General features: G+C 40.0%; 1 protein-coding gene across 5 annotated transcripts in view; it reads left to right on the forward strand.

The window, feature by feature from the left end:
- CFAP43 (cilia and flagella associated protein 43) overlaps nucleotides 1-12,595 on the forward strand; it is a 100,498-nt gene that overhangs the window by 32,642 nt on the left and 55,261 nt on the right. For 4 of the 5 annotated variants that reach the window (XM_073354443.2, XM_073354439.2, XM_073354441.2 and 1 more), the window contains 6 exons: nucleotides 1,697-1,837; nucleotides 5,145-5,314; nucleotides 6,397-6,549; nucleotides 7,080-7,210; nucleotides 10,289-10,454; nucleotides 11,135-11,245. In XM_073354443.2, coding sequence (XP_073210544.2) covers nucleotides 1,697-1,837; nucleotides 5,145-5,314; nucleotides 6,397-6,549; nucleotides 7,080-7,210; nucleotides 10,289-10,454; nucleotides 11,135-11,245 — 872 coding nt within the window. The remainder of the gene's footprint in view (nucleotides 1-1,696; nucleotides 1,838-5,144; nucleotides 5,315-6,396; nucleotides 6,550-7,079; nucleotides 7,211-10,288; nucleotides 10,455-11,134; nucleotides 11,246-12,595) is intronic. The other variant, XM_073354440.2, reaches the window with a different exon arrangement.

Here is a 12,595-nt window from a genome sequence, read left to right on the forward strand (position 1 = left end):
CAGGCATTCTCATGGCACTGTTGTAGCTGATGTCGCAAGCTATTTATATGCCACATGTGCTAGAGTTTCATATGTTCCTTCATGCTTCAACCACCATTCCAGAGGACATGCGTCCATGCTGATGACGGGTTCTGCTTGATAACAGTCCAAAGCAGAGCGGACCGATGCATGTTCATTTTCATCATCTGAGTCAGATGCCACCAGCAGAAGGTTGATTTTCTTTTTTGGTGGTTCGGGTTCTGTAGTTTCCACAGTGTTGCTCTTCTAAGACTTCTGAAAGCATGCTCCACACCTCATCCCTCTCAGATTTTGGAATGCACTTCGGATTCTTAAACCTTGGGTTGAGTGCTGTAGTTTGTCTTTAGAAATCTGACATTGGTACCTTCTTTGTGTTTTGTCAGATCTGCAGTGAAAGTGTTTTTAAAATGAACCACATGTGTTGAGTCATTATCCGAGACTACTATAACATAAAATATTTGGCAGAATGCAGGTAAAACAGGGCCAGAGACATACAGTTCTCCCACAGGGAGTTCAGTCACAAATGTAATTAACACCTTATTTTTATAATGAATGTCATCAGCATGGAAGCATGTCCTCTGGAATGGTGGCCAAAGCATGAAGGGACATACAAATGTTTAGCATATCTGGCATGTAAATACCTTGCAATGCTGGCTACAAAAGTCCCATGCGAACCCCTGTTCTCACTTTCTGGTGACACTGTAAATAAGAAGTGGGCAGCTTTAGTTCCCATAAATGTAAACAAACTTGTTTGTCTTAGCAATTGGCTGAAAAAGAAGTAGGACTGAGTGGACTTGTAGGCTCTAAAGTTTTACATTGTTTTATTTTTGAATGTAGTTATGTAACAAAGAAAACTATTATTAAGTTGCACTTTCACGATAAAAAGATTGCACTATAGTATTGTATGAGGTGAACTGAAAAATACCATTTACCATTTTTACAGTGAAAATATTTGTAATGAAAAATAATATAAAGTGAGCAGTGTACACTTTGTATTCTGTGTTGTAATTGAAATCAATATATTTGAAAATGTAGAAAAACATCCAAAAATATTTAATAAATTTCAATTAGTATGCTACTGTTTAACAGTGAGATTAAAACTGTGATTACTTGCGATTTAATTTTTTTGAGTTAATCGAGTGAGTTAACTGGGATTAATCAACAGCCCTAATATGAAGTTTCATTGATTGTAATATCCCTGAGAATTAGATTTGGTCTTAAATGGTATCCCCTGGAATAATTTCAAAATTTGCATAATCACAGTCCAAATATGGATGGCTGACCTTTTCCATGTCTTGTCACGTTTCACCCAATGATTATCAGCAACATCTCTCCAGAATTGTTCAAATTTGCTCAAATTGCAAGTCACTTAACCTATCAGATCAGCTTAAGTCTCAACATTTCAGTGGGATGAAAAGCCTGAGCTTTTCAGAGGTGCGGAGCATCTGCAGCACCTATTGACTTTAGTTGGAATTGTGGGTATTTAGTATTTTTGAAAATCAGTTCCCAGCAGTGCTGATTTTCTCAATTTAAATAAAGTAACTTAAGTGCAAGTACAATATGATTATGACATGTTCTGAATCTTCATTCCCCAATGTGCTTCACGTGGGAGCTCAACAGAAACGAATACAACTTGATGCAATAACTGGCTTAAGTGTTGATCTCCATCTACTTTCAGTGATGAGTAGTGAAGTCCTAGGCCTTTCTACAATATATGATGTGGAGAGTGAATTAGTTGAGGTGATGGCACTCCTTTGTCCACCAGACCTCAGAAGAGCAAGACTGGAAATCTTTTGTCTGCCTTCAGCAATCACAATAGGTAAAAATGAAATATGTTTCTTGTGTGATATTCCTTGAGACATGTGTACACTTTTGTCATCCCTTGCATAAAGCACTACTGCTCCAATCTGTTTTTTCTATCTACTTTATAGACCCTCCCAGTGTACCATGTCTAGTATCCCTTAATCAGCTGACTCATTTAACAAAATAGTACTGCAGTATGCAAATGAATTAAGGAGTGCGGGAGGCAAGAAAGAAGCGAGGGAATGGTGATTTACCTCTGGCATCACATTGCCACCACCCAACAATAAGATGTCCATAGGGCAGCAGAAGGAGAGGAAGGTGGAAGAGAGAGGTTAATCTCACCAGTCTGTCCGTGAATTACTATGGGTTCAAGGTGGCTTAATAGTGAAAATGTCAGCGGTTAATATATTAATAAATAATAATGACTGTCTTTCCCATAGCACCACTAGATAAAAGTTCATAGCAAAAAACCCAACAATTTTAAAAAAATCTTAACTTATATCCTAATTTAAGAATATTACAAAGAAACGTGGTGTGAAACAAAAGAACAGCATTGAGGGCAGGAGAGAGAACTAGAACTTACTTTATAGGCAGACTTTAGGGTTCTCAGCCATTGTAAATCAGCATAGCTCCATTCACCAGCTGAGGATCTGGCCCTAGATCTCTGCAGTCATAGATTTTCAGCAGAGCGCATATTGGGGCATCACACTGAAAGGGAACCTGGTGATTTGTGGGACGGGAGGAGGTTAGGCCTTCAGTAAACTGAACAACCATCCAAAAAGAGTTTTCAAAATACACCCCAGCCTTATTTTAGCTCTGTGAGAATTTATAAAATGGTCAGCACCGGAATACGAGTGATTTTTTTTTTTTTGTAACTTCGCTCATAAATTCATAAGGGTTTTTAATATGGCCAGAAGGGACCATTGAAATCATCAGTCTGACTTTCTGCACAACAGACGCCATAGGAGTTTCATATATTTGTTTGTGGAATTCAGCATGTATCCTTGAAGTTAAATTTTTTTAAGCAGGTCACTTCTTTCAAGTACCACAGATTCCAAGAATTGGATGCAGCATGACAAGACTGATCATTGAGCCCTTGGTTAAATGTACATATGAATTAAAAGATCTAGACAATGTTCTAGACAAATGCATATTCTTCATCACATTTTTCTTAAATATTGAAAATTAATTGAATGGCCATGAAAGTGTTTTAGTGGATTAGTGCACTATAAGGTGGGTAGAAAGCTGGCTAGATTGTCGGGCTCAACGGGTAGTGATCAATGGCTCCATGTCTAGTTGGCAGCCGGTATCAAGTGGAGTACCCCAAGGGTCGGTCCTGGGGCCGGTTTTGTTCAATATCTTCATAAATGATCTGGAGGATGGTGTGGATTGCACTCTCAGCAAATTTGCGGATGATACTAAACTGGGAGGAGTGGTAGATACGCTGGAGGGGAGGGATAGGATACAGAAGGACCTAGACAAATTGGAGGATTGGGCCAAAAGAAATCTGATGAGGTTCAATAAGGATAAGTGCAGGGTCCTGCACTTAGGACGGAAGAACCCAATGCACAGCTACAGACTAGGGACCGAATGGCTAGGCAGCAGTTCTGCGGAAAAGGACCTAGGGGTGACAGTGGACGAGAAGCTGGATATGAGTCAGCAGTGTGCCCTTGTTGCCAAGAAGGCCAATGGCATTTTGGGATGTATAAGTAGGGGCATAGCGAGCAGATCGAGGGACGTGATCGTTCCCCTCTATTCGACATTGGTGAGGCCTCATCTGGAGTACTGTGTCCAGTTTTGGGCCCCACACTTCAAGAAGGATGTGGATAAATTGGAGAGAGTCCAGCGAAGGGCAACAAAAATGATTAGGGAACTGGAACACATGAGTTATGAGGAGAGGCTGAGGGAGCTGGGATTGTTTAGCCTGCAGAAGAGAAGAATGAGGGGGGATTTGATAGCTGCTTTCAACTACCTGAAAGGGGGTTCCAAAGAGGATGGCTCTAGACTGTTCTCAATGGTAGCAGATGACAGAACGAGGAGTAATGGTCTCAAGTTGCAGTGGGGGAGGTTTAGATTGGATATTAGGAAAAACTTTTTCACTAAGAGGGTGGTGAAACACTGGAATGCGTTACCTAGGGAGGTGGTAGAATCTCCTTCCTTAGAGGTTTTTAAGGTCAGGCTTGACAAAGCTCTGGCTGGGATGATTTAACTGGGAATTGGTCCTGCTTCGAGCAGGGGGTTGGACTAGATGACCTTCAGGGGTCCCTTCCAACCCTGATATTCTATGATTCTAGTTTAAACAATCACATTGCAGGCTGGTGCTCTATCAAGCATCCTCCACACCCCAGGAGTACATCCCAGTCCTGATATGCAGTCACAGTCAAAATGGGGCTTTGTGCCACAATGCTGTCATTTGATTTATATCTATGTATGAATTGTTAGCAAAACCTCTTTTGGAGAAGGCTTTATTGTGTAAAGTTGTAAGAAAATATGGTGCAAGACTTTCTTATCACTTAAATCTAAATTCTAAAAGGAACTCGTTAACCGATTTAAATTTTTTATTAAAGTTTAATGTTTAAAAACAAATTTACACAAGTTAAGGAGGAAGGTACTGTACATCTGGGGTCTGGCTTGGGTTATGAGGGATTACAAGTGTCGGTTACAAGGTTCATAAGATATATACATAGCACATAACCAGCATAGACCCAGATTGGGGTGCAGGAGTTTTTAAAAAGTCAGTGGATAAGTGATCTTGGGTATGCCACCCACAGAATGTAGAGTCTAAGTCTGTATTGGTGTAGTGAATAAGTACATGGGTGGGGTGCATCCCCTACACTTCACATAGTTACTTTCACTGAGGCACAGATACTGAGGCAAATATTTTCTTTAAATGTCCACTGACGTTGGATGTCTCCAGTTGTGGGTGCCTAACTTTAAACACTTAAAGTAGGGCCTGATTTTCAGAAGTGCTGGCCACCTGCAACTTCCATTGACTGCAGCTGGAGTTGTGCGTGCTCACACCCTTTGAAAATCAAGCCCTATTGTAGGTGTCTCATGTTGGGCAGCCAAAAAATGGAGATGCCCTGGTGAAAAGTTGGACTTACGTAACTTATCCAAGGTCATATAGAGTCAGTGGTAAAGCTGAGACGCCAGACTCCCAGTCCCCTGCTCAAAATATTAGACCACCCACCCTCCCTGCTGAGATTAGCTGGTACATTAAAATTTGCTTTTGTTTTTCACAGCTACCATATTATTTTTAAAGGTGAAATGTCTGCTCTAGCATCAGTGATGTCTTTTCCATCTTGTCTCTTTCAATCCGATAGACAATGATGAGTGTATTGATGAAAGAGGGATGCTAAAGAACAGTGTCATTCAGAAGCACCAGTACGAACTAGAATACCCCCTGTCCTCAGCAGTCAGACAGAAAGGTGACACTGTGTATGGCTACTGCAAACACGCACCTTTCATCTGTAAATACCATCTCACCAAAAAGGTATTTCTCTGATGCTGCTTTTTGGGTGGAGTTAAATATTGTAATGTTGTCAACACAAGAAATGTGGGGCATGAGCACAGCAGTAAGTAAGCAAAATCTCTTCTACCTATCCCTGACACATATCAAATTGCATCATTCTCCACTAGCTTAATGTAAAATAGGTCAACCCTATTTGGAACCTACATGGTGCTCACTGCAGTTCTCCACCTCAGAAGTGTGTATCACAGGCATTAGATCAGCACGCCAGAGCAATGACCACAATGTGGCAGCATTCTTAAAATGGTACAAACCTGAAGAATGGCTGACACCTGTACTTCGAATAGCAATTCTTTCTCAAGAGCTAGAACTAGACATTAGGCCTCTGAATCCATGGATGTCTAGGGAATGTGTTGCTCTCTACATTTCCTTCCTGAGCCAATCTGCATAATTTCTGTCTGGCTCAGTCTCAGGTAGTTCTGAATCACTCAATTTCAGATTTCTGCAATATTTATTTGGATCTATAGGACACATGAAAAGGTGCATGTCCAAGTCTCTAGGTGACTTTTCACATATGTTTAAACATACAAACAGCTCCCACCACCCAGAAAATAATTATCCAAAAGTGAAAATTTCACTTCCTCCACAAAAATACCCTACTCCACCCACAAACACCAATCTTCTGAACTTCCCGACCAACCCAAAACCCTGCAGAAAGAGATGGACTCTTATCTAATATGCCTTGAGGGTCAACAGATCTGTGCTATTTCAGACCAAGTGGGAGAGTAAATCCTCATGGAGAAAACCTTGCTGGCAGGCTCTTCCCTTTTAAGCAGAGGGGCTCCAGCTTAGGCACCTCCATTGATTGCAACTCCTAAAACATCTACTATATCCCCTTCTGCAACTAGAGAGGATGAGATAACGTATTATCAGCATAGCAATGATATACCCACCCCCAGGCCCATAACTCTTATAAATAGCAACATATGTGAAAGATAATCCAACAAGCTATTTGTACCTGCCAGCATTATCACTCAGTTTTATATGGCCAGCTGTTGATACTTCCATCATCTCAATTGCTGTTTTGTATTTTGTTTGGTTTATAGAAAACCTGGAAAGATGTGTCAGTTACTTTATCAGAGAAGAGGATTCCAAGCCACCAGTTTGCACCAGGGTTCCTCCATTTGTCACCTAACAGCCAGCTGTTGGCATCAGTGGCTAAGGATGGAGTATTGTTTATCCATGATGCTGTTACTTTGGTAGGCATCAGTGCACAGGTCTCATTAAACCTATGTTGATCAGAGCAGTCGGGAGTTACTGCATGGATCAGTGTAATGAAAGCAAATATATACATTGCTACAGAAAAAGACTTGCTACACTTGAAGAGAAAAGGAAATTGTATTATACAATTGACTAGTCTGATGTTTATTTTTATGATGGATGCTTTTATTTTCAGAGGTTGTGTGTGTGTGTGATCATTTGCCGCTTATTTTCTTCTACAGTAAATCTTCTAGTAGATAATTTTGCTGTGCATCACAGACATCTGAGAAATTAACCTAATGGTTCAGTCCTAGGAACTTATTCCAAGGCCTGAGTCAAAACTTGGCCCACCTTTTAAAACCACACATTCTAGTAGTTTTTATACTCCTTAATGACATTTTGGATAAAGTTTTATCCTAATACAAAGGAGCATTTTAAACAAGGGAGCCTATTAACAGAATTTAGTGACATATTCCTGTAGAAAAACATATTTGCTCCTGACCTGATATTGTTTCTGTAACTCTTTCAGGAAACAGTTGCTCGGGAGCATTGCCATTCTTACCAAGGACAGGGAATTGGATCCTTGGCATTTTCATTGGATGGCCAGTTCCTGCTTGTCAATGGCATGGATGATGGTACCCTTGTATGCCTAAAATGGAAGTATGTATAAGTTTAACTGATTATATTGATAATATGAATACTGGTGCCCAAACACACTAATTTCTGCATGCAGTTAAAAGCTTTAGGCAATATGTTGTATTATGTGGAAGTTAGTTTTATTGTCTTCTGTACAGACAGATAGTATACAACCTAACAGCAGCAATCTGTGATTACCAAACCTGGGCAGTTAATCAGCTGAAATCACTTGACTAAGCTGATCAGCCCAGCTATGGCTGCAGTTCAAATTTAGGATTATCTTTAGGACTTAGTTATGTAGAGCATCTTAAGGCTAAAATAAAAAACTCAGGGAAGACAGACTTTGATGAATAAAAGTAATTAAAAAGAAAAAATGAAGGAAAATTTCCCCTTTTAAGAAATTATTGGCTTTAGGCCATTTGTAAGCTATTCTGGGGTAAGTATTAGAAAAGTGGTTTCTTTCCCATGGTGGAAACTGCAAACAGATATTGTTGTTTCACAGAAACATATTGATGCTGCTACTTGTCAGTCACACCAGAGAGGCTTTGGATTGAATGGGCTTTGGATATTGACTTCCCTTCCTCTCACCCCTAGAGGTTGTCCCACCAGATCATTAAGAATATAAAATCATTAAGATTATGTACATACACATAGTGACCAGTTCCTCTACATCTTGGACATTCGCATCCCCTACTGCATATTGTCTGTACTTTGTCTGTTGTCTAGACTACAAGATCTCTGGGCAGGAACTGTCGTAATATTTCTGACTAGTACAGCCCTGAATATATTGTTAGAGAATCCTATCTAACTGTGCCATATCCATCCTGAGAACTTCCGTCTCTGGTGCTGTAAATCTGACCCCTTTATCAGCCTTAAAACAAATAAAAGTTTAAAGACAGAATAATATAGTTCATTGGTCCTTGGCCTTTCCCATAGTGTGACCCCATATCACAACAGAAAAAAGCTTTGGGATCCCCATTCCATCTAGTTATAAAGAAAGGAAAAGTAGTTGTAACTTATAAAAAAAACTTGATCCCCCCCGCTTGAGAATTTGTGATATAATTGTGTTTACTTAGCTGTTTGCAATAATATGTGGTTGTAACTAAGCTTTAGAAGGAGGCATTCAGAAGCATTGAAAGGTTACAATGGAAAAGTTACTGGCCTAGTCGCTAGGGGGATAGCTGTAGATGTGATATATGCAGATTTATGCTGTATGTTCATAGTAAGACATTTGACATAGTCCCACATGACATTCTCATAAACAAACTAGGGAAATCTAGTTTTAGATGAAATTACTATAAGGTGGGTACACGCCTGATTAAAAGACCACACTTAGTACTCCTTTTCTTTTTGCGAATACAGACTAACACGGCTGTTACTCTGAAACTTAAAGCCTAGTTCGCTGTCAAACTGAGAAGACTTATCTAGTGATATCCCGCAGGGGTCTGTCCTGGGCCTCGTACTAGTCAACATTTTCATTAATGTCTTGAATAAGGGAGTGGGGTGTGTGCTTATAAAACTTGCAGATAACAACAACCTGGGAGGAGCTGCAAGCACTTTGGAGGACAGGATTAGAATTCAAAATGGCCTAAATAAATTGGAGAACTGATCTGAAATCAACAAGATGAAATTCAGTAAAGACAAGTACAAAATACTACACTTCAGAAGGAAAAATTAAAGGAATAAATACAAAATAGGGAATAATTGGCTAGGTGGTAGTAGTGCTGAAAAGGATCTGAGGGTTATAGTGGACCACAAATTGAATACGAGTCCAGCGTGATGCAATTGTGAGAAAGGTTAATATAATTCTGGGGCATATTAACAGGTGTATTGTATGAAAGACCTGGGAAATAATTGTCCCGCTCTACTCAGTGCTGGTGAGGCCTCAGGTGGAGAATTGTGTCCAGTTTTGGGTGCCACACTTTAAGAAAGCTGTGGATAAATTATAGAAAGTCCAACGGAGAGCAAAAAAATGATAAAAAGTTTAAAAAACCTGACCTAGGTGGAAAGGTTAATAAAACTGGATATGTTTAATCCTGAGAAAAGACGACAGAGGGGTGACCTGGTAACAGTCTTCAAATATGTAAAGTGCTGTTATAAAGAGGATGGTGATCAATTGTTCTCTGTGTCCACTGAAGCTAGGACAAGAAGAAATGGGCTTAATCTGCAGCAAGTGAGATTTAGGGTAGATATTAGGAAAAACTTTCTAACTATAAGGATAAGGTTAAGTACTGAAATAGGCTTCCAAGTGAGGTTGTAGAATCCCCATCAATGGAGGGTTTTAAGAACAGGTTAAACACCTGTCAGGATGGTGTAGGTATACTTGGTCTTGCTTCAGCACAGAGGGCTGGCCTACATGTTCTCTGAAGGTCCTTTCCAGCCCTATATTTCTATGATTCTATGATTAAAGATTTAACTTGAAATTCAACGCAACTCAGAGAAGATGCTCTGTTCACCTTATGGATGCACTTAAGACTTGCATAGAGAGTGGCAGGTATAGTAGCGACACATAGGGATCTCTTTATGCCACTGAATACCATACATGTGGGCTCCCTGCCAGCCAGCCCCAAATAGGCCATTTGGAAGAGGCTCACTGGATCCATACTTATATGGATTCACATAAGTCCCATGTAGCACTGCAGTGGCTCAGCCACAGGGATAAACCACCGTATATCAAGGGAGGTGAAGTCCAGCTGGGGAGCAGAGCACATAGTGTGGAATGGAGTTATGAGGCACCTGGAACTACAACTCCCATGAGGCACCACAGAGGCAAATGCAAGGATTAATGTTGACCCAGCTTGAAACAAAACTTTTCAATTTGGAACTGTTAAAACATTTCATTTTGATTGAAAATTTCAAAACGAAATGTTTTGATGTTTCCAAATCGTAATTTTTCAGAATTTTTCATGCTGTGAAAAATTTCAGTAGTTTGACCTTTAGTCCCACTTCGGGGTGAAAACGCTGAAATGCCTGTACTGGAATTTCCTGTGGGACAGAAACTCCAAATTTCAATCAGCTTAATATATTGTAATAAAAGGTTTTAAATTCTTCAGCCTTTTCCATAATACACAGAAAAACATGTCAGTTCCTCCTTTTTCCCAGTAGGACTGGAGAAGATGAAATTAAGGAACCTACTGATGATTGGCGACTCATTCTCGCCTTTCTGAACAACTCAATTTACAATGAAAATGCTGTTTTAAAGTCCATGGAGGAGTGGAACATTGCAACAGAGTCCCTACTGGAATCATCCTTGGAAATGGAGTCTCAGGTCTGAAACTTTTTAAAAATTTGAAAAAAAAAATTATCTTTAAAGGGGTGGGGGAAAAGATCGAGATAATTCTTGAGACGAAATTTGATCCACCATTACAAATGTACAAAGTTTACCGTATCCTGAGACAGTGCTCTTCCCCTAGGAGAGTTTCTAGGCGAAAGGGGGAAAATCCTGAGAATAAGTGGTCTTTGTTTAATTATTTTACTTCTGGGATAGAATTCTCATGAAAATAAGAATAGTTTTAGGGACCAAGGTGTTCACATGTCCTCAGATTTCACTAAATCTATTCAAATCTGCCCTAGACAATTGAATTTATTAACGTCAGACTTATTTTTTATTGTGATGATGCAAAACAGTTTTTCCAGGTGTCATCTGTACTATAGTACATATGCACGGTAGCAAGGGTTTGCAGGTTCAGACCCTAACACAGAAGTTGCCAGGGAGATGAGAAGAACATTGTAATATATCTTCTGATGAAGTACTCCTTAAGAATTTACCTGAATTTTTCAATCTGCTATCTTAAATTTTCTCTTGTTTTCTCTGAATATTCATATTTGAGGCAGTTTTTATAAAAAGTGTGAAGTATGAATAAAGGATTGAGTGGAATATGTATTGTCTGAACTAGGCATTTTGGAAATAGATCTGTGTAAATGCCTGGCTTAAAATTTGAATGTCAGGAAATGCTCCAGAAGAAACCAAGTGTGGAAGTGATGGATGAAGATAGCTACCTCAACCTGAACATACTCAGTACTGATGAAATGACCTGGCTCAACCAGAAAGTACAGAAGGTATTTTTACAGAACAGGCACCAACCAGGGACAAAATATTCAAAAATGACGAGTGATTTTGGATGCCTCGCCTTGGGGGCCTAATTTTCAGAGTGGATACTCAGCATTTTCTGGAAATCAGGCCCTGTGAAGGTGTTGAAAGTTGAGCACCCAAAATCACTAATCAGTTTTTGAAAATCTTGGCCCAGGATTGTAAACTCTTTGGGGCAGGGACTGTTTCTTTGTTATATGTTTGAATAGTGGTAGCACAATGGGGCGTCTACACATTATTGCCATAAAAATAATAAAAAAATAAGACTCTTCGACAACTGGAGCCATTGAGCAGCAGGCTGATTATCCTGAAGCCCAGAAAGATTTTCTAAAAATATAACTCAGAAACTTGCACAAATGGATCAGCATCAGAAACCAAGCAAATGTGCTTCCTTCTTCCCATGAGCCATCATACCAAATTTCACTGCATTGTTAAATCAATACTTAGGATTGTGAGGTAAATCTGAAAGACCCTGGAGTTGTTCCAAGCCATTGTTGGAGTAAGACTCCTGTGCAAAGAAAGGACCACATTTTAAAAAGACAAATGCCTCGCAGGGCTAAGAAGGGAAGAAAGAAGATGTAGAGCTTTGTGACCTTGGCAACTGCTGATTTTATTGTTAGTACATATATTTTTCAAACACACAAATATGTGGCTGGTGAATGGTCCTCATGTAAGATAGAGCTCTATGTATCATCTGTGCTTTCAGGTGAAGGGTGGGGAGAAAACAAAGGAAATGCCTGACAATGTAAGGAGAGTGGTCACTTTGGATAAGCTATTACCAGCAGGAGAGTGAGTTTGTGGGGGGGGGGGGGCGGGGGTGTGTGAGAAAACCTGGATTTGCGTTGGAAATGGCCCACCTTGATTATCATACACATTGTAAGGAGAGTGATCACTTTAGATAAGCTATTACCAGCAGGAGAGTGGGGCGGGAGGAGGTATTTTTTCATGCTTTGTGTGTATATAATAAGATCTTCTAAACTTTCCACAGTATGCATCCGATGAAGTGAGCTGTAGCGCACGAAAGCTTATGCTCAAATAAATTGGTTAGTCTCTAAGGTGCCACAAGTCCTCCTTTTCTTTTTGCGAATACAGACTAACACGGCTGTTACTCTGAAACCTGACGAATATCATTGTCTTCCTGGGTGATCTCAGGAAAGCGCACCATTCCTCATAGGGCTGACTGAGGGCTTTCAGACTATGGAGTCCATCTCGCATCAGGATCACATCCATCCAGTTGCCATTAATGGCAATTGGGCTGTGTAAAGTTTCGAATCCACTTTGAAGAAGAGGAAGGAGGGAGCAAATTCCAGAGTCACTGA

The sequence above is a fragment of the Lepidochelys kempii genome, chromosome 7 (assembly GCF_965140285.1).
Source record: "Lepidochelys kempii isolate rLepKem1 chromosome 7, rLepKem1.hap1, whole genome shotgun sequence".
Lineage (NCBI taxonomy): Eukaryota > Metazoa > Chordata > Testudines > Cheloniidae > Lepidochelys > Lepidochelys kempii.